At 45.5% G+C, this 22,705-nt stretch overlaps 1 protein-coding gene across 1 annotated transcript in view; it reads right to left on the reverse strand.

The window, feature by feature from the left end:
* Window positions 1–1,903: 1,903 nt before the first annotated feature.
* The window catches only part of DRP2 (dystrophin related protein 2), a 59,742-nt gene continuing 38,940 nt past the window's right edge, over window positions 1,904–22,705 (reverse strand). The window contains exons 11-24 of the mRNA XM_054996373.1: window positions 21,992–22,193; window positions 19,938–20,023; window positions 18,399–18,556; window positions 16,576–16,742; window positions 14,826–14,937; window positions 14,098–14,234; window positions 13,144–13,209; window positions 10,818–10,883; window positions 9,208–9,351; window positions 7,932–8,160; window positions 5,928–6,048; window positions 5,659–5,745; window positions 4,155–4,241; window positions 1,904–2,622 (exon numbers count right to left, since the gene is read on the reverse strand). Coding sequence (XP_054852348.1) covers window positions 4,189–4,241; window positions 5,659–5,745; window positions 5,928–6,048; window positions 7,932–8,160; window positions 9,208–9,351; window positions 10,818–10,883; window positions 13,144–13,209; window positions 14,098–14,234; window positions 14,826–14,937; window positions 16,576–16,742; window positions 18,399–18,556; window positions 19,938–20,023; window positions 21,992–22,193 — 1,628 coding nt within the window. The 3' untranslated portion in view covers window positions 1,904–2,622; window positions 4,155–4,188. The remainder of the gene's footprint in view (window positions 2,623–4,154; window positions 4,242–5,658; window positions 5,746–5,927; window positions 6,049–7,931; window positions 8,161–9,207; window positions 9,352–10,817; window positions 10,884–13,143; window positions 13,210–14,097; window positions 14,235–14,825; window positions 14,938–16,575; window positions 16,743–18,398; window positions 18,557–19,937; window positions 20,024–21,991; window positions 22,194–22,705) is intronic.

Genomic DNA, 22,705 nt, shown 5'->3' on the forward strand with positions numbered 1-22,705 from the left:
GTCTTACCAACAAGTATTACCTTTAGTCCACAACAAGTAATATCATGGTATAACTCCCCCATCAAGAATGATTCACCAGTCATAAGCCCCTACACGCCCTCAAATGAGAACTTCACTAGCCCATCAGTTTTGAAGGACGCTGAATGGTAGATCTAGTTGATCTCCACCATCAAACTTCAGGTGAAACCCTGAGCAAATGGTCTACCTGGTAAATTTGCTAAATTACGGACAAGAAAGAAAGTATAACACATGATATCCATTTATCTATCTATCTTTTTAAGATTAACTCCTCCATAATTATTCCAAACATATTTTTCAAGTGCTGGATTTAACTGCTGGTCAGCAACTGGCTGTCCTATTAGCTGAATCTGGTCCACAGATGATCACCAGTGGACGCAGCTGCCACTGACATACTCTAATTAGTAGAAGAAGCACTTCTCTCTGGCCAACTTCTTCTCGTAGCTGGGATGGGGAAACTCAAAAAAAGAGAAGATGCCCTGCATGTAGTTTTCCAGCATGCTCTAACTAAAAGAAGTGTCCTATTACTTTCAAATTCAGCCTGCTAGGATGGAGTACTCTTCTAAGAGAAGCTCAGCAGTAAGATGAATAGGGGAAAAGGGAAGAGGGCCTTGGCCCCTCTCCACTGGCCAATGCAGTGGTCATATGATGTCTTACATCCCTTGAAGTTTGATGAAAGAAACAAGGACTTCTTAGATAGAGTGGAGGCAATGGTGCATCCTACTTGCATCATAACTTGCTACTGGTTCAGTACAATGTTGCTATGCCCAAGTTCTGTGCGCCACAGCTATAAAGATGGGGCAACTCTGTTGGCCTTGCTATAAGCCACGGAGTCACCTATGTTCCACTTTTTTCTAGAGAAATAAGAGAAACAACATTTCCACCCAATTGCCAATTTAATTCACGGCTGTATCAACCATGAGGCAGAGCTGATGTAATCCAAGTTAAATCCATGTTTAATCATTCCAGTACAACAAAACTACCTGAAATAGAAGCAATTCAGCCAAACTGAAGGCTCAATGAAAGATATTGGTTCCCCGCAGCTCTATTGCACAGCTGCAGCTTGCCTGGTGGAAATGGGAGCTCTTGTTTATTTTCCATCCTAAGATATGGCAAGAAACTGTACCTGTTGTCTGTACCAGTAAAGAGGGATCTCAGCTCCTGCATCTGAAAATTCCTTTGGGTGTTTCCTTCAGTTATCCCTTAACTGGTTCAATAAACATCTTGGTCTGCCAATATAAACATTAGAAGTGGTCTTAAAAAGATAGATCATTTATTGCTTGGCTCAGCATGTGGTCCTCAGTTACAGAAACGTCTTTCCCTACACCTGCCACCTGCGATCCTTTTAACTGGAGATGCTGTGGATGGAAGTTGGGGCTTTCATTGTGCAAAGGATGTGCTCTGCCACTAAGCTTATGGCGCCAGCCCATCAGTCACCACTGCTGTGTACAGAAGCACATGACAGCGACTGATGCGCTTCTCATATTTTTCACTCCTGAACTGAAAAAACATAAACTGCATTCCATACCGTAAAATATAAACGAACCCTGTGGGGATTTGGAGGTTAAGCTCCAAGTTATCTTCATTCTCCCAATGTCCCTTGGATGGAGATCATTCCAACATAAAAAAATCCAGCTTCGTTGAAAAATCTGCTGGGGCAGGTGAGACTGGAGGGGAACCACCTCTCATTTACAAAAACAAGAGTTTGGAACAGACCAAAACGGTGAGGCAGAGATAAATACATAACAAGGAATTAGAATTTAATGCAAGAGGGAGTCTATGACAGCACTTAAATACAGTATGTATAATACGTATTTATATATATATTATATATATTTATATATATATTTATAAATATGCAAATTAAAACAATAAGGCTCTCTTGTTATAAAAGCTTCTGTCCAGTAAGGCTGCTACTTTCATTGGAATCGTGTGTTTTAAAACCTGCCACCTCTCCATTTTCCATTCTTTGAGATTTGCTCTGGGTAGTTTCTCCACTTTCTTTCGAAATCAGTAGATAACAGGGGCACACAATCCCTTGTAAGTTCCTTTCACAACTTACCCAACCCTACACAGAATTTCCTTTCCTTTCCTTTTTTAAAAATGTTATTTTTAAAGATTTGTAGCTGTTAGCCACCTTGAGGCCCTTTCCCTTTCCATCAAAATGGCTGCCTGGTGGACAACATCCACCAAAAGCCACTTCCCGACTCAATCCAAATTGACCGCACAAAAGTTCACAGAGTGGATGGAGGAAAATGCTATTCATGTCAGCTTGCGGTTTGTGCAGAAAGGCCCCTCCGTGTACTCTTCGTTTTCTCCTTTCAGAGTTCCTTGAATTCAGGCCTTTGTCCGTCATCTTGACTGAACTTTTGAGTGTTTCTGATCTCTCCTTCAAACAAGCCCTCTGGAGTAACCAAGGACTCCTCTCCTGGAAGATACAGTCTGTGAGGATTCCAGTGATCGTCTGCAGAAGGTGGACCCTTAAAGATCTGAGGGAAGCCCGGTACAGGGGGAAGGACAGAGAGAAGAGGAGCAGTTGTCAAAGAACCAGTTAAACAAAGCCTCTTGCTGCTTATAGAAGGTGTTAGATTAGGGAGGTAGGACCTGAAAGGGAAAACAAAAAAAGATCAGATTCAGGGAAATTTATGATGGTGTCCGTTGGATTAATATCTTAACTAGATTCAATTCAGAGCAGGAATAGACTTTCTGGTAGGTTTACCAAGTCCCACTAGCCTCTAAGCAAGCGGCGAGGAACCCGCTGCTTACCTTTCTGGCTTTCCCATGATTCTCCTCTCTTGTACACTCCCCTGCGGCCCTGCAATGATGTCACTTCTGGGAAGTGATGTCATTGTGCAGGCATGGGGCGTGCATGTGTTTCACCATGGGTCTGTTTGGGCCAAAATTGGCCTGTGACAAAGCGCAAGAGCATTCTCAGGTTGGCATGATGACATCACTCCTGGGAGTGACATTGTTGTGCTGTCCCTGGAGGGTGGCTGGGAGGCCCAGTCCTGTGCCTCCCCACCCCCACTGGCCAGGTGATTGGTGGCGGGGGGCGGAGGGTGAAAGCGGGGGATCCCCTACCACCACTGGGGGAATGGGATCCCTTCCTTCTAGTGAAGGTAGGCTTTTGAAGTAATATAAATGATGAGTATTGCCCTCTCTGCGCAATAATTATTCAAATACCTTACACAATTGTTGCCCTGTCCAGGTTTGCACTCCTCTTATTTTATAGCATTGACATTAGTAGCTCACACAAAAAATCAGACACTGTGCCTCAGCAATAGCAAAAGTTATACATATACATGTTAATCAAGTTGTGTACATGTTGACTAACTTGCTGATCTTCACAAGAGAGACCTCAGCAAAATATTTGGTTTATTTTTTCCCTGAATTTGATCACACCAACCTATTTTACAATGCCATGCAAAGATGATGATAAATTTCCCTTCACTTTTTCGTTTAAAGATTTTGTATATCGCAGAAGCAATGTAAATAGTGCAATTGAGCATGTATGCATGTAACTCAGAGACTATGCTTACCCTGTAGAAATTAATAAGTAATCAAGAGAGGAGTCACAAAACCTCTCTGGTAATGATGGAATGGGAGATACATGACATTACAAGCACCAACCAATCAGTACTGTGCATGTTCAACTTAGGTAGCAAACTCTACCTAATTCTTTTCTCCTGAATTCAGCCCTTGAGAGAAAATGCTACATTTGAACTCAGGAAAATGCACTCCCATTGCAGTTCCTTTGCTCATATGATGTCACATCTTTATGTACCTATGATGTCCTCTATCAAGGGATAACTGTAGCTTAATTAAGGAGTCAATATCATGGAGGTAAACCTAATATATGCCAGAGTAAGTGCTTCTGAAACATGTGTTCAACCTCAGAAACCTTTCTTGTGTTCTCTCCTTAGTGTTTTTCCTGTTAGAAATTTCTGTCCTCTGACAATACATGGAAAAAAATTGGGTCTCTCTTGTATTTGTGAATAGAATAGAAGGTTTGTGTTTACATCAGTTGGATTAATACTGATGCACTGCCAAAACAGTCAACAAAAAGTTAGAGGTTTGGAATGCCACATTTCATAAGCAGCCAGGCAGGAAGCAAGTTGTAACACAATGGCTAATACCAGCTGCTGCCCATTTTCAGAGCTTAAAAAGCGTCTATGACAACTTGAAAGACTTCTTCAGGAAGGCCAGAGGATGTGGTCTTTGCCCTGTCAGAAGAAAGAGGGACTGTGACTCTTGGTTATGTCTAAAACACAGACTATGAAAGTGTTTTAACTGTCCATAGATTTCTTTTTTAAAAAAACTTTTTAGACTGTTCATAGATTTCTGCTAAGTAGTCTGAATTCAGAATTCCATTTCCCAGGGTTCCTTGAATGAAGCCATTACTATCAAACATCTGTAGTATAAAACTGGATCCTTAGGTTGGGACAGTGAGAGAAGATGCATGACCACTCCATTTCCCCTCATTCATGCCAACAGGAACATTTTCCAAAGTTTGATCCGCTCCCAACACACCCAGTTTGCTTCAATTATGAACCATGTCCACACAGGTTATTTGATATAAGAGAAAAAGCATGAAATGAAAGCTGGGAATTCAAAGAACATAATAACATTATAGTGATATAAAGATATTCAATTGCTGTTGTTTTAATGAAAACACCCTGGCGATGCTCAGGGAATGGGAATTACTGCTGCCAGGGAACTAGGGCAGGGAAGCCCCCTTTGCAGCTATACTATATTGGCACCTATACGGTGGAAACTCACATGCCTGTCCTCCTGTGGGAAACACTATGGAGAATGAAAGTGTATAAAAGAGAGGAGATCTGTTCAAGGCCAGATGAGAAGACATGCCAAGTGCCGATGACCAGCTTCTTCCTTCTTTCCTCCACCCACACAGAGCCAAGCTACAAGTGACACCTTACACAGGTTGGACACTTGTCAGCTTCCCTCAAGTTTTGATGGGAAATGTAGGCATCCTGGTTTTACAGCTTGGCTCTCCATTACAGCTGCAAGACCAGGATGCCTACATTTCCCATCAACACTTGAGGGAAGCTGACAAGTGTCCAACCTGTGTCAGGCGTCACTTGTAGCTTGGCTCACATTTAGCTAGGACAAAGTCTCACCCCTCCTTAGGGTTGCCAGGACCCATGGGGCTGAAAGCAGAGGAAGAAGAGTCATTGGGGGCTGCGCTGGTGAGGTCTTACCTTCTGTATGTGCGCAGTGTGCATACACTCCAGTACACCCTCATGCTGCATTGGGAATAACGTCATTCCTGATGGGATGCGGAAGTAATGGGTCATGATGGGGGCTGATTCAGTAAAATTTAGTGTTTGGGACTGATTTTGACTGAAGCTGCCCCCTGGCATAACCCATCGCTTCCGCGTCACACCAAGAATGACGTCATATCCAGCATGATGTGGGAGTATTCTAGAACACGCAGGGAATGCTCTGGAGTATTTAGCCTCATTCCTATGCCTTCCCCCTCTGCTGGCCAGGGGGCAGAGGCTGGGAGGAGGGGATCCTCTGTCTTCACTTGGGGGGGGGGCTGGTAACCCTACCCCTCCTCTTAAAGTGCAATGTTAGTCCAATCAAGGGCACAAACCCAGAGGATTTCATGAACCATACCTCCAGAGTTGGGGAAGGCATTCCGCAGCTTCTCCATAATATCCTCCAGACACAGGCTGACATCCTGAGCACTCACCTCCACCTCGTCTGAGAGAAAGAAAAAAAGAGAAGAAAACAATGTTGACATGAACTGGTTGTGCCCATAAAATACGTCTATTCAGTGCAGTGAAAATTCCTTCAGCAGCTCAGCAATAAGACAAACTCAGGAAGGACCCAGTAACTTCCAGGATGGTCGAATGGGGAAGTTTCCCAGTCCCACAGAGTCTCACCTGTTGTTTCCGTGTTGGGAGTGCTGATTTCTTTTTCTGTGGGCTGAGTCTCCTCTGACGGGTGGGGAGAAGATGCCAAGGATGAGGCAGTAGAACCGTCTCCTTTGGAATCTGCTGGTGGCTGAGAAGAGAAACATGAGGGATGTTCTTCCTCAGCTTCTCGGTTGGTGTTCCTCCAACTCCCCTAAGCCCTTCCTCCATACCTGCCACCTCGTTAGTCCAACTGCAGTATCAGGGTTGGCTGATGGGTATAAATGGTTAGAACAATCCCTTCTAACACCTGACTTTACCCATTCCATTTCCCTTCCCTAGCTATCTCCTACCCTTTCTCCATGTAGAGTAGGGAGGCATATGTAGGCTTGGGTCCATCAGACGATTTCTACAGCTGGAAGGAAGGAGGGCAGATTTTAGCCAGATCCCCCCTCCCATTGCAGAATCTCATTTTATGCTGTCCCTGGGGGTCCTCTGCTTCCCAGGAGCAGCATTTTGGGGGACATTCTGAGCTGCAAAGGAGGAGGAGGCAAAAAGGTCTAGCTTCATGGACAGAAATCCCTTCCATGTCCTGCAAGTACCAGTAGATCCAAGCCATATACACTTTACCCACACAACAGCTTTATGAGGTAGGCTAGGCTGAGAGAGTGTCATGGCCAAGGTCACCCAGTGAACTTTGTGGCTGAATAGGGATTTGAATCTGGGTCTTCAAAGCAGCACTCTAGCCATTAGATTACACCACATCCTCCCTTTTCCATCATTCCCATGGTCCAGCTTTAGATTGTAAAAGCTGGAGGGCAGGACACATTTTTAATGCTTATAGTGTGGCATGAAGTGCCACATACAGAAACGGTGCTATATAAGTAACAACTAAGGGGTTTGTTTTGCAATACAATATGTAAAGTATTGAATTTAGCAAGTTAATATTTAACAAGATTGCCTTAGATAAATGATGCCATTTTTTAAAAATTGAAATTTTGGATTCAAAATCAAAATTTGGCCTAAATGTGTGTGATAGGGTTTTTTCCCATTACTGCAACAGAAGTAACTTTTCTCAAGAATGCTTCACTCAGCCATTTGCAGTTTGTCTTTGGCACGTTGATGTATTCATACCCAACTGTATGATTGGTTCAACGATACAATTCCCCAAAGTTGATGTATTCATACCCAACTGTATGATTGGTTCAACGATACAATTCCCCAAAGTTGTATTCAGCCATCACAATTTTGGTCATGACAAGAACATGCCCAGTTTATTACTGAGTATACACTTCATGCTTAACAGACAGAAGACTTTTTTGCTTAGAAAGTCATTTATCAAACCACAATTTGTTATAATGCCCAAGTTCTTTAACAAACTGAAGGTTATATCTTTCCCACAAGATAGGATTCTAAACTAGGAATAAACAACATTTTAGTATCCCAGTTTGTAGGGAAGAAACAAACCCCAATTTGTTACTGTTTTCAAATGTGGACATCACAACAAATCATGATTGCAGCAAAAACTTCCCAAACCAGGGCCTTCAGTATTGGGGCCAATTCACATGATACAAAATCCTTGCGGTCACCACAAGGATGCGTGCAGAACCGATTCTGTCTGCCACTGGGGCACGCATGGAGAAAGTACTTCTGCTTCCATGCTGCTATGTTTTCATAGCCTGAAATGACTCTGGGGAACTGGTCTATGCTCCACTGGAAAAATTACATATAGTTACATAAGTTTCCCATAGCAAACTTCGTATTGTGAGAACTGGCCCTCAGCTGTGCACATAAAGGGATGGAGGGAGCGCAGACATAAAACCAACTCGTTCTCAGCATGAACAAACTGATTTGTTTGTGATCTCTGAATGCAGCTCAGATTTCGTGCATTTGTGTGTGTTCAGTGAGCTGAAATCTGGAGGTCATCTGCCAGAATCACTATGGCAACTGGTTCATATAGTGAAGGCAGGCTGCGTTTCACCAGGGCCCAAGCAGGCCCAAAGCGAGTCACATGACACAGCCCACAGGAAATACCTGCAGAAGCAGCTCCCTCAGGCGCTGCAACTGAGACTCCAACTGCTTGTTGTGGTCTTCTAAGATCTGCATACGGGTCTCCAGGCGGCTCTTGTGCTGTCGAAGGATCCGGGCTTCTGCCAGCAGCTCTTCATTGTGCGGATCCTGCGCCGATTCTGGTGCACCTTCTGCCGACTCTGCTGCCTCCTCGTGCTGCCATTTCAGGCGCTTCAGTTCTCCCTGGAGAACCCTGCAGAAGAAATCTTAGCTGAAGGTGAAGCGATAAACTTGCCAGCATCTAGCCATTCACACAAACACCCCTGCAACAGATATTCCAAACTTCAAGCTTCCAGTGGCATTCCCAGCTGCTCCCCATCTAGGCTATGTTCGCATGCACTGTTGGGAACTTCTGTTCATTCTGCTCACAAAAAGAGACTCTCATGTTTCTTACCCTTCCTTCTTCATGGCCGTTTCCACACATGTTGAATAATGCACTTTCAATGCACTTTAGTTGTCCTTTAGAAGTGGATTTTGTATTTCACACGTGAAAACCCAGTTCCAAATGATCACTAAAGAGCATTGAAAGTGCATTATCCAACGTGTGTGGAAGCAGCCCTTGTCTACACCCCACTCTATCCTCGCCTGTTCACTGTATTGTACTCCTAGAGTCAAATTTCTGGCAGCAATTTTAGATAGCTTAAAGCAATACTCAGAGGTCGAGAAAATTTCCATATTGCTATCTGCTACAGAGTGGTAAGCTGCAGTACTGCAGCCCAAGCTCTGCTCACGACCTGAGTTCGATCCTGGCAGAAGCTGGGTCCAGGTAGCCGGCTCAAGGTTGACTCAACCTTCCATCCTTCCGAGGTCGGTAAAATGAGTACCCAGTTTCCTGGGGGTAAAAGTGTAGATGACTGGGGAAGGCAATGGCAAACCACCCTGTAACAAAAGTCTGCCGAGAAAACATTGTGATGCAACATCCTCCCATGGGTCAGTAACGATGACTTGGTGCTTGCACAGGAGACTACTTTTTTTTTTTTAAATCAGAGACAAATGCAAAAGTGTCTTATAAAGTCTCTATTCAAGGCTGTAGCAAGAAAAATAAGATCATCTATGGCAACTAGTGGGAAATCTGGATAGATATTTCTTTATCTTATGGTGCTAGGGTATTAATTGCTGTTGTTGTATTGATATTTTGCAGTTCTTGGAGTTTACAGAGTTGACATCAACTGTATATTTGTTAATGGTAAATTTGCTATAGCCATAGGCTAATTGCAATAAACTTACTACCCCCGCTCACCTGTTTTCATCCTCCAGATGGGCCAGGATTTTCTCCAGTTCGCCTTTGTCGTCTGTGTTGGAGCCGTCTTGGGCCTGCTGGCTGCAGACAGGTTCCCTGTCTGTGATGGGGCTGGAATGGCGTAGAAGGTACTGGTCTTCATCCCTGTTGCAGGCAGAGTGGCAGTGAGGTTGAGGCAGCAGACGGAGATGCTGCAGGAGGGAGGCCCGTTGTACCCGCTCTAAGCTGGACTACTGGAGTCCTTCATGGGGGAAGGACAAGGCAGAAGGAAAACCAGAGCTTCTAGGAAGCATGGCTTGATGTAAGCGCACAAAGTTGCCTTAGAGAAAGACTACTGGCCCATCTAATCCAGTATTGTCCTCTCTGCTTGCTCTGTGTAATGACAGGCAGAGGTCTTTCTGAACCTGCTCTGCTTTCAGTCAAGGTGCTGTAGACTGAACATAAGCTCTTCTGCATGTAAAGCATGTATTTTACCACTGCTTATTGTCCCTCCCCAATGTGAACATAAGAAGCTGCCCTGCCCACTACTGTCTACCTTCACTGGCGGCAAAGTTATAAAACAGGGGTCTTCCCCAGTCATGCCAAATGGATATGCCCGAGATTGACTTTCTTATAGACCAATCATGAACTCTCCCACTGAACTATGTCTGCTCCCCATCAGCCCCACCAAGTGTTTTCAATCAACTAGCATGCTACGCCTCTGCCATTTCCACTCTATCTTCTGCTGTTGCATGTGACAAATTCCAGCCCTTCAGTCCATATTTCCTTATGATACTGTGCATGTGTAACTATGGCAGGCTTTGCAAGGCACACATGTGCACAGTGTAGGCGCTAGTTCCCTGAGAAGCAACAGGTTAGCAGTTGGCTGTCCTAATGCACGTTCTGAGTAGCATGCTAATGAGACAGGGAGAAAATGCCTTTCTTTTCCACCTGATAGACAACTCAAGTGTGCATATGAAAAATGTCGGTGATATGAAGAATCTACACACCCCTTTTTTGTCCATGGTGCTTGCTCCTTGCCCCGGCACATGCACCCAACAAGCCCTGTAAAAATCGTCTAGCTTTTGTCTCTGGGACAAATAACCTTTATCATGGAGTGTGCTTATTCATTTTATTTTTATTTACTTTTATATCTACCCCACCCTTCTCCTCAATGTGGATCCAAATTGGCTTACACATTCTCCTCTCCATTATATCCTCACAACAACCCAGTGAGGTAGGCTATGCTGAGTGTGTGACTGGCCCAAAGTCACTCAGCAAGCTTCCGTGGCAGAATAGGGATCCAAACTTGGTTCTTCCAGATCCTCATCTGACACTCTAATCACATCGCCCCACTGGCTTATGCACTGTTTGTGCCTATTTCCCCCATCCAAAGGCAAATAATAAAAGTAGGACGTGTGCACATGGGACTCCTCTGAGCCTGCAAGCAGGAGAGGAGGATGAGAAAGATGGGGTTGCCCTAGGATCCTCTAGAATGGCCACAAGGTCAGCGCAGACCTTGCAGAGCCTCTGTTTACATGCTATGGCCTTCCTAACCCCCTCCCTGCCATTCACTTGTGAGAAGCATCCAGAACTCTACAGAAATTGTAACAAGGGCAGCAGGAACTTACAAGCTGTCATCTGGAGAAAGGCTGTCATTGTAAAAAGAGGAATTCTGGCTTTCCATTTCAGCAAGCCTGCAGGAAACAGAACAAAACCAATAAACAGAGGGAAACTAACAAGGAGACCAGAAGAACTTCTTAGGGATGAACACAAGCAAAAAAGGAATCTGCAGTCCTTATATGGAAAAGAAACTCTGGGTACAATAAAAATTCTTGCCGGGTCAGACCAAAGATCTATCCAGTCCAGCAGACAGCCAGATGCCTCTGAAAGATCACGTGGGAAGATGGTCAATCGTTTGTCCGTAGAGTCAGATTGATTGATTGATTGATTGATTGATTGATTGATTGATTGATTCCGCCCTCACTGCACAAGCAGGCTCAGGGTGGATTACATTTATAAAACAGTCATAATAAAACGTACACCTTAAAAAAGATTAAAATTAAAACCAGCCAGAACACAACAGTAAAATGTGAATTTTAAAAATACAGATAGCGGCAACCAGCTCATCGGAGGCAGACAGTTTGCCACTGAAGGCTGCCATTTAAAAACTAGATGGTGGATGCCTGTAATGGGAAGGATCTGATCTTCCTTCTTCTCCTCCATTAGGATGGTGGAGACCTCGCCTAGCCCCAACCATACGCCTGGCGGAACATCTCTGTCTTAGAGGTCCGGTGGAAGGATAGTAAATCCTGCCGGGCCCTGATTTCAGCAGACAGAGCGTTCCACCAGGTTGGAGCCAGGACCGAGAAGGCCTGGCTCTGGTCAAGGCCAGGCAGGCCTCCCTGGGGCCAGGGACCACCAATAGTTGTTTCTCCCCTGATCGGAGCGTCCTCTGGGGTATATACAGGGAGAGAATGAGATATTTTTGGTGTTTATGAAAATCAGTCAAAAGAGAGAGAAGTAGGCAGCAGCTGCTTGGAGAACGAGATATTGTGCCACTCACTATCACGAGAAGCAGCCATTGGTAAGACCCATCCTCCAAGAATGCCTTCATTCTTAGAGGAAGCTCTGTTAACCGCAATACAAGACATCCATGATCATATCTCTCCAATATTTTGTTTTTACTTTTAAAGTAGGTCTGTTCAAAATCTCTCTCTCTCTCTCTCTCACTTACACACACACACACACACACACAATCATAGACATCTCCCTGCAGCGAGAAAAAAAACACATGAGCAACAGGTCAGGAGAGTTATGCTGTCTCTCTTCACACCAAATTTAGAGCTCCACGTAGCTGCTTTAAAGTACGCATCGGGAAACTCAGATCTGGATCTCCTGCATTGCCCATAGTTCGGCCCTTCCTATGGCTCACCTTTTCCCTGATTTCTGCCTTAGCTGCTTGTATGGATTGTGACTGGGATGGTATGCTCATAACGTACCTCACGGTGTTAAAAATAGTAGTATGTAAATATTTTAACAAAATTTTAAAAATAGCACTCTGGTTGCTTGGTTACAGATGTTTCTTGTCACTTCTGGGTTGACCTATAGAATAGTAGACACTCACTGCTGTCTATTTCTCTCCCTTCCGACTGATTTTCATAAACACCAAAAGACCGTCTGATAATAATGAAAAACATGAAGGACTGAGGGCCAAACTAGATGTGCAGGTTTTAAAAGTCGTGACAGGTGGGTGGGGACACTTCTGCCTTCCTCCCAAGCCATTTTTCCATGCTGAAATCGCACTGGGAAGGGAGTATTTCCCTATTTTTGCTTCTCCAGATGCACAGAATACTCCATGTGGAGCAGCAAAAACAGAAATATCTCCTCCCTCAGTGCTATTTTGGTAGGGGAAAACAACTTGGAGTGAAGGCAGGAACTCTTCCTCCTCTGTGTTATAGATCCAGAGGAGTTAGCCATGTTAGTCTGTAGTCGCAAAATAGTAGAGTCCAGTAGCACCTTTAAGACTAACCAACTTTATTGTAGCATAAGCTCTCTGACGAGCGTCTGACGAAGAGAGTTGTGGTTCTCAAAAGTTTATGCTACAATGAAGTTGGTTAATCTTAAAGGTGCTACTGGACTCTTTCCTCTGTGTTGGAGATCCAAGTCCATTTGGACTGTCCTTTATTTTTTAACAGCCATTTCCTGTAGCTGCTGTGTTGCTGCAGAGAACCTGAGTTGGATCCAGGCACCCAGCTCTTTAAAAACCCAGAAGTCTAGTTTGGCCCTGAGTCATACATTCTCTGAACAAGAAATATTGTGTGTGTGCTGGAGAAGTTCCATAGCAGCACATAACATAATGTGCACATGCATTCCCTTGCTCAGCATCTCACATTCATGCAATCCTTCCATCCAATATCTTTTCTGAGTCCCTTTCTTAGGGTGGCCAAATGGTACCTGCTTGCAAAGTGCTCAATCCGAGAATGGGTGTCAGCATGAGGCAGCATGGGAGAGGAAGCTGGCCTGGAACAGAGACAGAGAAGTCAGGAAGCATTTGGGTCTTACATTATCTGCAGGTGTGCAGCAGGGGTTTAGAGAAGCATCACCTCTATTGTGGGGTAACCTGTTGCTCTGGAGCAAGAAAGGGGGAGGGCTACCTGCTGCCCCAATGACTTGTGTGTGGCTCATGGTTCTGGTGGATGGCAGCCTAATCCATGAAACAGGTGTGCATGTGCAAAAGGAAACATGGGCCATTTCCAGATGGCTTACCTGAAGCCGCTCCATGCCGCAATGTTGTGGATTGTGCCGGGGAAGAAATATTGCGTTTTCTCGCGCGAGTTTTGCGCAATGTCGCGCAAAACTCACGCGAGAAAACGTGATATTTCGCGTTTTCCCCGGCACGATCCACAACATTGCAGCATGGAGTGGCTTCAGGTAAGCCATCTGAAAACGGCCATGGAAAGCAATGCCAGAAACTACTGGGGGGTGGACAGCGGAGAAGGAAAAGAGGTTCTGGAAAGGGGACAGGTGAGGACAGGCTTGGAGAGCTAGTAGAACAGGCCAAGGGCCCCATTAGACATGCATTTCCTTCATCTGTAAAATACAAATTGCAGGCTGCTGCAGCCTCTATTTTCCTTGGGGTCATACAGAGAAGCGAGAGGAAATTTAACCAATCACCACTCAGTTTTGCTGTACAGAACTGGGCTGCCTACTTTGTCATTAGCATTTTAAAAGGGAAATGCATGCTTTTAAAAGGCACGCCTTTTCTTGGCTTCCCATAGCCTGGCTAACCCTCTCCGTCTTCCACTACAGGCACAGCAGAAGTGTCCAGTTCCAAGTGGAAAGGGGCAGGTATTTTCCAGAAAGCGGCGATTGTGTGGGCAACGTGGCCACCACTAGATCCACACTCACGTTTCAATGAAGTCGGCCTCCAACACGGATTGGACTGGCAGATAGCCTCTCTGAGGATGTTTGCTGAAATACTGCTTGGTCCGGAACTTGTTTTTCAGAGTGGTGGCAAAGTCTCTCATGTTTTCACTAGATGTGGTCTGCAGAGAAACAGAGGAAGGGACAGGGGCTTACACGGGAAGAGCCCCACTGAGAGCCAAGCTACTAGTGACGAATGACACTTGAACGGCAAGTGAAGACTCACGGGTATTCCTCCCTGTTCACTTGTGGAGCACAGGTGAATATTCGTGAGTCTGTTCACTTGTCATTCAAGCGTCATTCGTCACTTGTAGCTTGGCCCTCAGTAAGGCCACAGACCCACCAGTTCCAGCCCCCTATTTTCCACTGTGACCCACCAGATGGGAAGCCCACAAGCAAGGATTGAGGGCAATAGACCTCCGTCATATACCTTCCCAGCTATTTATTCTCAGCATCTGGTTTTCAGAGGTTCACTGCCTCTGAATATAGAGGGCCTCTTTAGTTTTTGGGATTAGAAACCCTTGAGAGAGAGTTATCTTCTGTTAATGTCTAATCCTTTAAAAAACACAAGCTAGTAACCTGCTGTATATCTAGGCCTCTGCAATGGATTGACAGCCTGCCTGTTGAAACATCTCAGGTTGCTGTTGCTGGACAAACATCTGTTTGCAAGCAGTTCTTCCCAGACCTCCCTCTGCATGTACCACTCTCCTTACCGGCGTGTAGTACTCCATAATGGGATAATGCAGCTTGTTGCCTTTACTGGCTCGTCCTGTCAAGAAACAGGTCTGACAGATGTCCACATTGAATTGTTTTAGGCTTCGGTATCTGAAACAACCAACAATAGTCAGAGCCAGTTTACATCATCAGCAGAATCGGGTGATTTAGCTGGACTGTACCAGAATGCAGGATGGGGTATGCATGTCTCCTACTAGAAACATTCTTCATCTTCACGTAGAAAAGTAACATGCAAACAGAAGAGTTGCAGACGAGCTTTCCCCCACCGATATGATAGTTTTCTTTGTGCACGATTCCTTTTTCTTTCATGGGGGGGCATTTAAAACATGCAGCTCCAACACCACCTGCAAACTTGGTTCTTCTGATTTGATAAAGAGACCTCCAGAAAACATCCACACTTCATTGATTTGGGGTGTGGTACTCTAGTTCTGGTTTGCATGCAATGCTTTTTGTTGGTATACCGTGTACAAACCTCTCCTTGCCCCTACACCCCTGTAAGCAGCTCCCTTCACATCTTCCTCTCAGAGCCGCTTTAAGCCTTTTTCCTGCAGAAGTGCTGTTTTTGCATATTATGTAGCAGAAAACCCAGATTCGCCATTGAGCATACACTCAACAGGCAGCTGTACCCGTAAGATGTACGTGTTTTCAAACACATCTTTGTTGCTTTAAAGTTCACCTTATTAGAAGCACTCCAGTGGTGTGCCTAAACACTTGTGAAATGACCCTTAGATGGGGTGAGGGGGCTTCCACGGGAACTGGACAGGGGCCCAGAATCTGCTGTGTCATTGTAGAGGATTCTTAGGGGGCACTTGCAAGTATTTAGGATTTATGTAGTGTCTTAAAATGGTCTAAGCTCTGCATGCACGTTACTTTTTTATCCTCACAAGAATTGTGCAAGATAGACAAGAATTATTATACTCATGTAGTGGAGGCAGGAAGGAAGAAGCTGAGATGGAACGGCTTGCTTAAAGGTACTTACGTGAGCTTAAGGCATACGTAGATGAAAGTCAAGACTGGGGGATTCCTGATTTGCTGCTCAGTTACTAGTCTGCTTTCATGCAGGATTTTCCCCTGAAAGCTCCAGCATTTAAGAGGAATGTCTGCATGATGTCGTATTCATTCTGCTTATGACTCATGGCATTCCTAGGGTTTTTCCTTTTCAAAACTTTAGTTTTGATCCAGTTGATCCAGTTGAAAGGGGATTCTTTGCAATGGCTTTGAGGGAAAGCCCACATGGAAACTCCCTCTGTTGACACTATGGGGAAGGGGGGGTCACAGCTAAACTCTGCTTTCAAAATGCCCTGGGGGAGATATTTAGCCCCTGCAAGAGCTTATTTCTCCTTTCCCTGCCAAGCTGCTCTATACTGCATGGCTCGGCTGGGATAGGGAAACTGAGGCGGGGTGGGGGGGCCGCTCAGGTCACAGTGGGGCCCGGCTCAAACACTGGTGCACTGTGCTTTTGCACAGAAATGATGGAGTCAGTTGCGTGGACTCTGAATGGTCTCCGCCCCACTTACTGCTGCTGCCATGAGGATGGTGGTGGGGATGATTTTGTGTCCCCGCCTGGATGCAGCCTTAGCTATCATGCTACAGATCACAGCATCGGCCATGCAAAAAAAGCTGGCATGACAGCTAGCCTCCTGCCCCGCTTCCATTCAAAGATGGATGCCTTTTGAACGGTGTGGCTCCAGGCAGAGTCAGCTCTTTCCCCCACAGCACATTCTGTACCTGAAGCCTTTGATTGGGCACTGCCGGCAAACGGAGCACTTGGTCTGGTGCTTCACTTGCTCAGCGATGGTCACCCGGTGCAGAACTGCCAGCCATACCATGGACTGCGGCTCAAGGTTCGCCCATTCCAGGAACTGAGCAGCCTCGATCGCTGGTTTTCCATTACTCTAGAGAAAAAAGAAAAGGGCAGGGACTAACCACTGCGCTGGATATCTGGATGCAGGGCTGTTCATCTCGTTCCCCTTTTCCCTCCATGACCTTCTCCCTTTCCCAGGTTGAAGATTACTCTATTTTATTAAAAAGACTTTTAACATTAAAGCATATTTATACTAGAGGGGCTGTGTGGCTCAGTGGTTCTGCACGAGCCGAGGGTCCCCAGTTCTTTCCTTGGCATCTCCAGCTGAAGGACTGCAGGCAGCACATTTCTCTGACTGAGACACTGGAAAGTGCTGCCTGTTACAGATGGACTCATGGAGTGACTCACATGTATATTCAGGGATTTGACTGATCTGCAACAGCCACCCCATCTAACCTGAAGCACCACCTAAGAAGCAAAAACTTCAGCTATCAGATAGTACAGCAAAAGATACTGACTGGGCTTCTGTTTGATGGGCTTGGACTGATAAAAGGATCCCAAACTCTGTTGTTGGTTATCTGTTAAAAGACAGAGGTGCCCTTTGTATGCTAAGACAGAGGCTTGAGAGCTGTGCTTTCATATTATCCCACCGCTTCAACATTACACTTCCATATAAGTATTCCCAAATGATTTCCTTTCCACGTATCTGAAGAAGTGAGCTCTGACTCATGAAACCATAGATTGAAATTAATGTTGTTAGTTTTTAAGGTGCAAGCGGACTTTTGTTTTATTTTGCTTCAACACGGCTACCCCTCTGAAATTTAAAACTTGTTTGCCTGTTTGTTTGTTTATAGTCTGCCTTTCTCACTGAGACTCAAGGTGGATTACACAGCGTAAATCACTACAATTAACAGCTGGGCTATTCAATAAACAATACAGTACAATAGGCTATGGGCTGTAGAAATTTGAAAACAAGAATAATTCTGAATTCAGAAATGAAACATTGCTGAAAGAGAACACAAGTAATTTGACATGACATATTAAATGATGTGGAAACTACCAAGAAGGAGCATGCCTATACCAACAAACCCAGTAATATAGTCTACAGTCCCTGTCACTTTACCAAAAGATCTCTCTGAGCCATCTCTTTGAGCCATTTCTTACAGCACAGCCCAATTATCTGAGAGCCAAGCTACAAGAGACGAATTACACAAGGAGGAGCACAGGAAAGGAGTCACAATGTTAGCCAGGAAATTGAGTTTTAAGAGATCGGAAGGCTTTGTCAATTTTCCCTCTCTACAAAGCCAGGGAGAGGGCTGCTCAGAGGATTTGTTTATTTCCTCTTCACCTCTTAGAAGGGGAGGTGAAACTGGCAGCACTTTCTGGAGGCAGAGCCAGTTTGGTGTAGTGGTAAAGAGTGCAGGAAGCCAGCTGGCTGACCTTGGGTCAGTCACAGCTCTCTCAGAGCTCTCTCAGCCCCACCCACCTCACAGGGTGTTTTGTTGTGGGGATAATAATGACATACTTTGTAAACTGCTCTGAGTTGGTGTTAAGTCATCCTGAAGGGCGGTATATAAATCGAATGTTGTTGTTATCATCATCATCATCATCATCATCATCAACATCATCATTATGAAGAAACAATGCAATCTACACCCCATTTCCAACATGGTATGATCCATAATGTTTTCAAAGGATTCTTTCTGGAGGGTCAATGTGGGAGAACCAACCTCCTAACAGCACTTACAAAGCGGAAACAGCTGCGGACACTGGGCTCTACGTTGCTTCCGCCAAAGGCCGCCACCTCTCCCAGCTGCCGTGGAACCTGGATGGCTTCGTGGAGCAACAGACCAAGATGCCGCTGATCACACAGCCCGCTAGCATTGGCCATTTGGCTGAAAAGGTCTGTAGGGCAGAGTAAACCACAGAGAAGGAAAAGGAGAGGGATGGAGAGGGAGAGAAAGAAAGGAGAGATGCTCAAATGGCAGTCTTCAGATGCAACAAGAAAGAATAACATCGATGGGAAAAATTGTGTAAGAAGGGACACATTATACTCCAGCCATTGTTGTGGAGCTTCAGATAGTTATGGACAGATATACAAACTTCTGGACTCAATGGAACTTGGGAATAATTAGTTATGGAAAAAGTTGGGTGCACAAACTGCTGATTGGTTGGACCTTATGACAATAACAGGCAACTCCCTCCCCCTCTCTCCTACGGTTGCCAGCTCCAGGTATGGAAATTCCTGGAGATTTTGGGAGTGGAACCTAGGGAGGGCAGGGTTTGGGTAGGGGAGGGATCTCAGCAGGCTATAATGCCATAGAGTCCACCCTCCAAGGCAGCCATTTTCTCCAGGGGAATTGAACCCTGTCACCTGCAGACCAGTTCTAATTCTGGGAGATCTCCAGCTACCATCTGGAGGCTGGGAAAGCTACTCTCTACCCAGCCATGTTTCAACAACAGCAACAAAAATAGATTGGCTTGTTTTTTCAGCCATCCAAAATAAGGTTTTGGGGTAGGTCCCCTTACCCTCCCAGTGTTTGGTGTGTGTGTGGGGTGGGGGGCGGGGGTGGAATGAATGACCAAGCACTTACATTGGTGCAACCTCCTAATGTGTATGCTTTGGCCTCCCCACCTCACTGGCCAGGTGAGAGGCAGCAGGGGATAGAGGCTGGGAGCAGGGGGATTCCCTGCCTCCCACTAGGCACCTGGCAGCCCTAAATTCTCAAAACTTGGGAAGGGGCCAGAGTCCACATTGGATTCAAATGTAGCTCTCTGTGTGTGTGTGTGTCAGTAGAGATGCAAAAGTGAGAAAGTAAAGTTAGTTTTACAGTAGGAAAACTTACAACTGCTCTATGTAAAGATACAACAAAGTAAAAAAGGAAAAATGGTCTTTTTAATCCAGAAAAAACTTATCAAAATTTGTGTAACTTATCATTTTATAGGTATAGTAATTATGCAGTGAAGGAAAGAAATGCATTCATTAAGATTCCAAGCAGGTATGCAAAAGAGACCTGGGGAAGGAATGAAACAGAGTGGGGGTGCACAGGAAGTTGCCATTTGTTTTAAATTTGCACCATTTTATATATGGGGGGAAAAAGAACAGAGATTTCATCAGTACACAGGGAGGCTCCTATTTCCACCTGGGAAATACTGGAGGGGATGCATGATGTAGGCCTATGAGTTTGCCACGCAGCTGCAGTCCCCAACCTGTGCTAAATCTGGAAACCTCCCACTCCCACTTGGTTAACTGAGTGATCTTCATCTTCCCTCTCGGGTGACTCACACTGGAATTTTTCCTTCACCTCTGTGCCACACAGACATGCTATGCCTGTCTTGAAGGAGAGCGCCCGCATCTTTCCACTGCGTCCACTGGAAAATAAGAGATGGGAAAAAATTATGGTTTGGCTCGCAAATGCTCTATCTATGTCCAGCTGGGAAAGTTCTGTAGGGGTTTCCTTCAAAAGCTGTATGTAGAATCCAAACATATCCTAGACCAGGCTACACAACTAGTGATTCAAGCTCAGTACACATGTAGGCAACCTATCAGGAGCTTCATACATTTGCTCTGCCTGCAAAACAGGGGGCTGTCAAATACCAAGCAGGTCACATGCAGGGCTGGAGGCTCAATGCATTTGGCTCAAGTAAACACAAGTTTGCTTGACCTGCCTGAAAATAACTGGTGTCTTCCTTGGAATGTGGTATCAATGCAGCCGAACTTCATCCCAGCTGGAACAGTGGGAGCTTGCACGGAGATGCAACAAGAAATTTTAAAAATCCTTTCCAAAAGGGAATTTTGTGCCCTGAGATAAGAAAGGTTTACTGTCTAGGGGCAGTTTACCTCTAACTTCCAGATGCTTGAACACACATTAGAATACCATTGCTATCATGCTGTGCTTATGAACATCTCAGAAGCTTCTGGCTGATAAAAGTCACACATGAAACTGTTTTCTGCTTGAGCCGATCCATTGGTTAGAATTGGCTATTCTGACTGGCAGCTGTTCTCAAAGGTCTTGGGCAGTGATCTTTCACATCACCTGCTGCCTAACCCTTTTAATCAGAGATGTTGGGAATTGAACCAAAGAGCTTCTTTAGTTAAAGCAGATTTTCTACCAGTGAGCCACAGCTCCTTCTCAAATGATGACAAGGGGAAGACCAGCCTCTCCTCCAACAACTGGCCTGGCAGTGAGCAGCCACAGGGAGCTTGCTTCTTCCCTTTGTAACAAAAAGAACTTACTCTCACTGTCAATTACTTGGAAGCTGCAGAGAACTGATAGAGCCGAAACAGACGTGACGAGTTACCTCAATTCAACCTGGGTTTCCTTGCCTCAAGGTTTAACGGGAAGTGTAGGTGTCCTTGCAGGTGCATCACTGCATTTCTCCTTCCCCTGCTTGCGTGTTGCTCTGTGGGGGCTAGGCCAGGCGAGGGGGGTGGAGTTGCCTCCCCCCGTCGCACTGAGTGTCACTTCATCTCCCCCCCCTCACCTGGCCCAGCCCCCACAGAGCGACACCGGGCTGCACTGGGAGAGTGGGAGGGAAGGCTCCTGGAGCATGCTGCATCTCCCCCTCACTCGCCCGGCCCCCACCAGAAACCACACAGCCCAGAACTGCGGGGACTGGGCCAAACAAGGGAGGGGGGGAGATGAAGTGACGCTCAGTGCGACGGGGGGGGGGGGGCAGAGCACGTGCGGCTATGTAGCTCCGGGCCACGCAAGCAGGGGAAGGAGAAATGCAGCGATGCACCTGCAAGGATGCCTACACTTCCTGTCAAACCTTGAGGCAAGGAAACCCAGGTTGAATTGAGGTAACTTGTCACGTCTGTTTCGGGTCATAGCTGCAGAATGGTTGCATCACCTCCATCCAAGCAAGAACAGTAGCCAGAGAAGACCAGCCTACCTCTAATTGAAGATAAAGGCTGATTTTATTCTGACATCAGCAAATAGATTTCCTTCCTTCACTGCCCCCGCTTCCTTTTGGGAAATAATTGTCTGAAAAGCAGGATATAAACGTAATAAAACAAACAAATCAATCTTTTTTTTTTTTGGAAAAAGAAGGCTGTAATAGATGATCCTTTATTGGTGTAGTGTAACTCTTCTTATTTATATACGTACTTCATTTAGACTTTGCCTTTCTCCCCAACAGGACCCAAAGTGGTGTACATGGTGCTCTTTTCCTCCATTTTATTTTCACAATAACCCTGCAAGGTAGGTTAGGCTGAGAGAGTGACCACCCCAAGGTCACCCAGCAGGCTTCCATGGCAGAGTGGGCATTTGAACCTGGGTCTTCCAGATCCTAATGTAACACTATAACCACTATATCACACTGAGTTATGGATGCTACCTGTCAAAAACATTGAGCAGCCAGTTGAGGGTCATGTCCACACAGAGGGGGATGTTCACAAGGATGCCCCTCTCCTCCTCCAGCCTCTCATAGAGGGCAGTCAAGCAGTGGATCACCTCGACCACGTCCATCACATGGTCACTGGGCTGCAACTCGTGTTCATTGAAGACCTCCAAGGCGGTCGGCAGGGTCACCATGTCCACTGGGTTGTGGGTCAGAGACAAAGGCAGTCCAAACCATTGGAATAGAGAGACGAAAGAAAAGAAACCATTATTGAGCAGGCCCAAGGAACAGAGGAGGTTTTTCAAGCTCCTATGATAAACAGGGGGATGATTATAAGTATTTAATCCTGAAGAACAGTCCTGAAAACGAACGCATAACCACATCTTTGGTGCCATCAAATTAAAAGCATGATTCAAGACCAGTAACACCTTAGAAGCCAACAAAATTTTCCAGGGTGTAAGCTTTCATGAGTCTGATGAAAAACTGACAAGATGAGCTTTAACTCCTGAAAACTTATATCTTTCATGAAAGGAAGGAAGGAAGGTGCTACTACTTATACATAAGCCTGCACCAATTTCCACCAGCTCCCCTTTTAAGACCTGGGAGAGCCCCTTCCAAAAGATGCCAGTACTCAGCATGGGTGAATACTCCCACCAAAAATCCTGTTTATTCCCTGGAAAATGTTTCTGGTTTCAAAGGTGCTACTGGACT

Source organism: Eublepharis macularius, chromosome 13 (assembly GCF_028583425.1).
Source record: "Eublepharis macularius isolate TG4126 chromosome 13, MPM_Emac_v1.0, whole genome shotgun sequence".
NCBI lineage: Eukaryota > Metazoa > Chordata > Lepidosauria > Squamata > Eublepharidae > Eublepharis > Eublepharis macularius.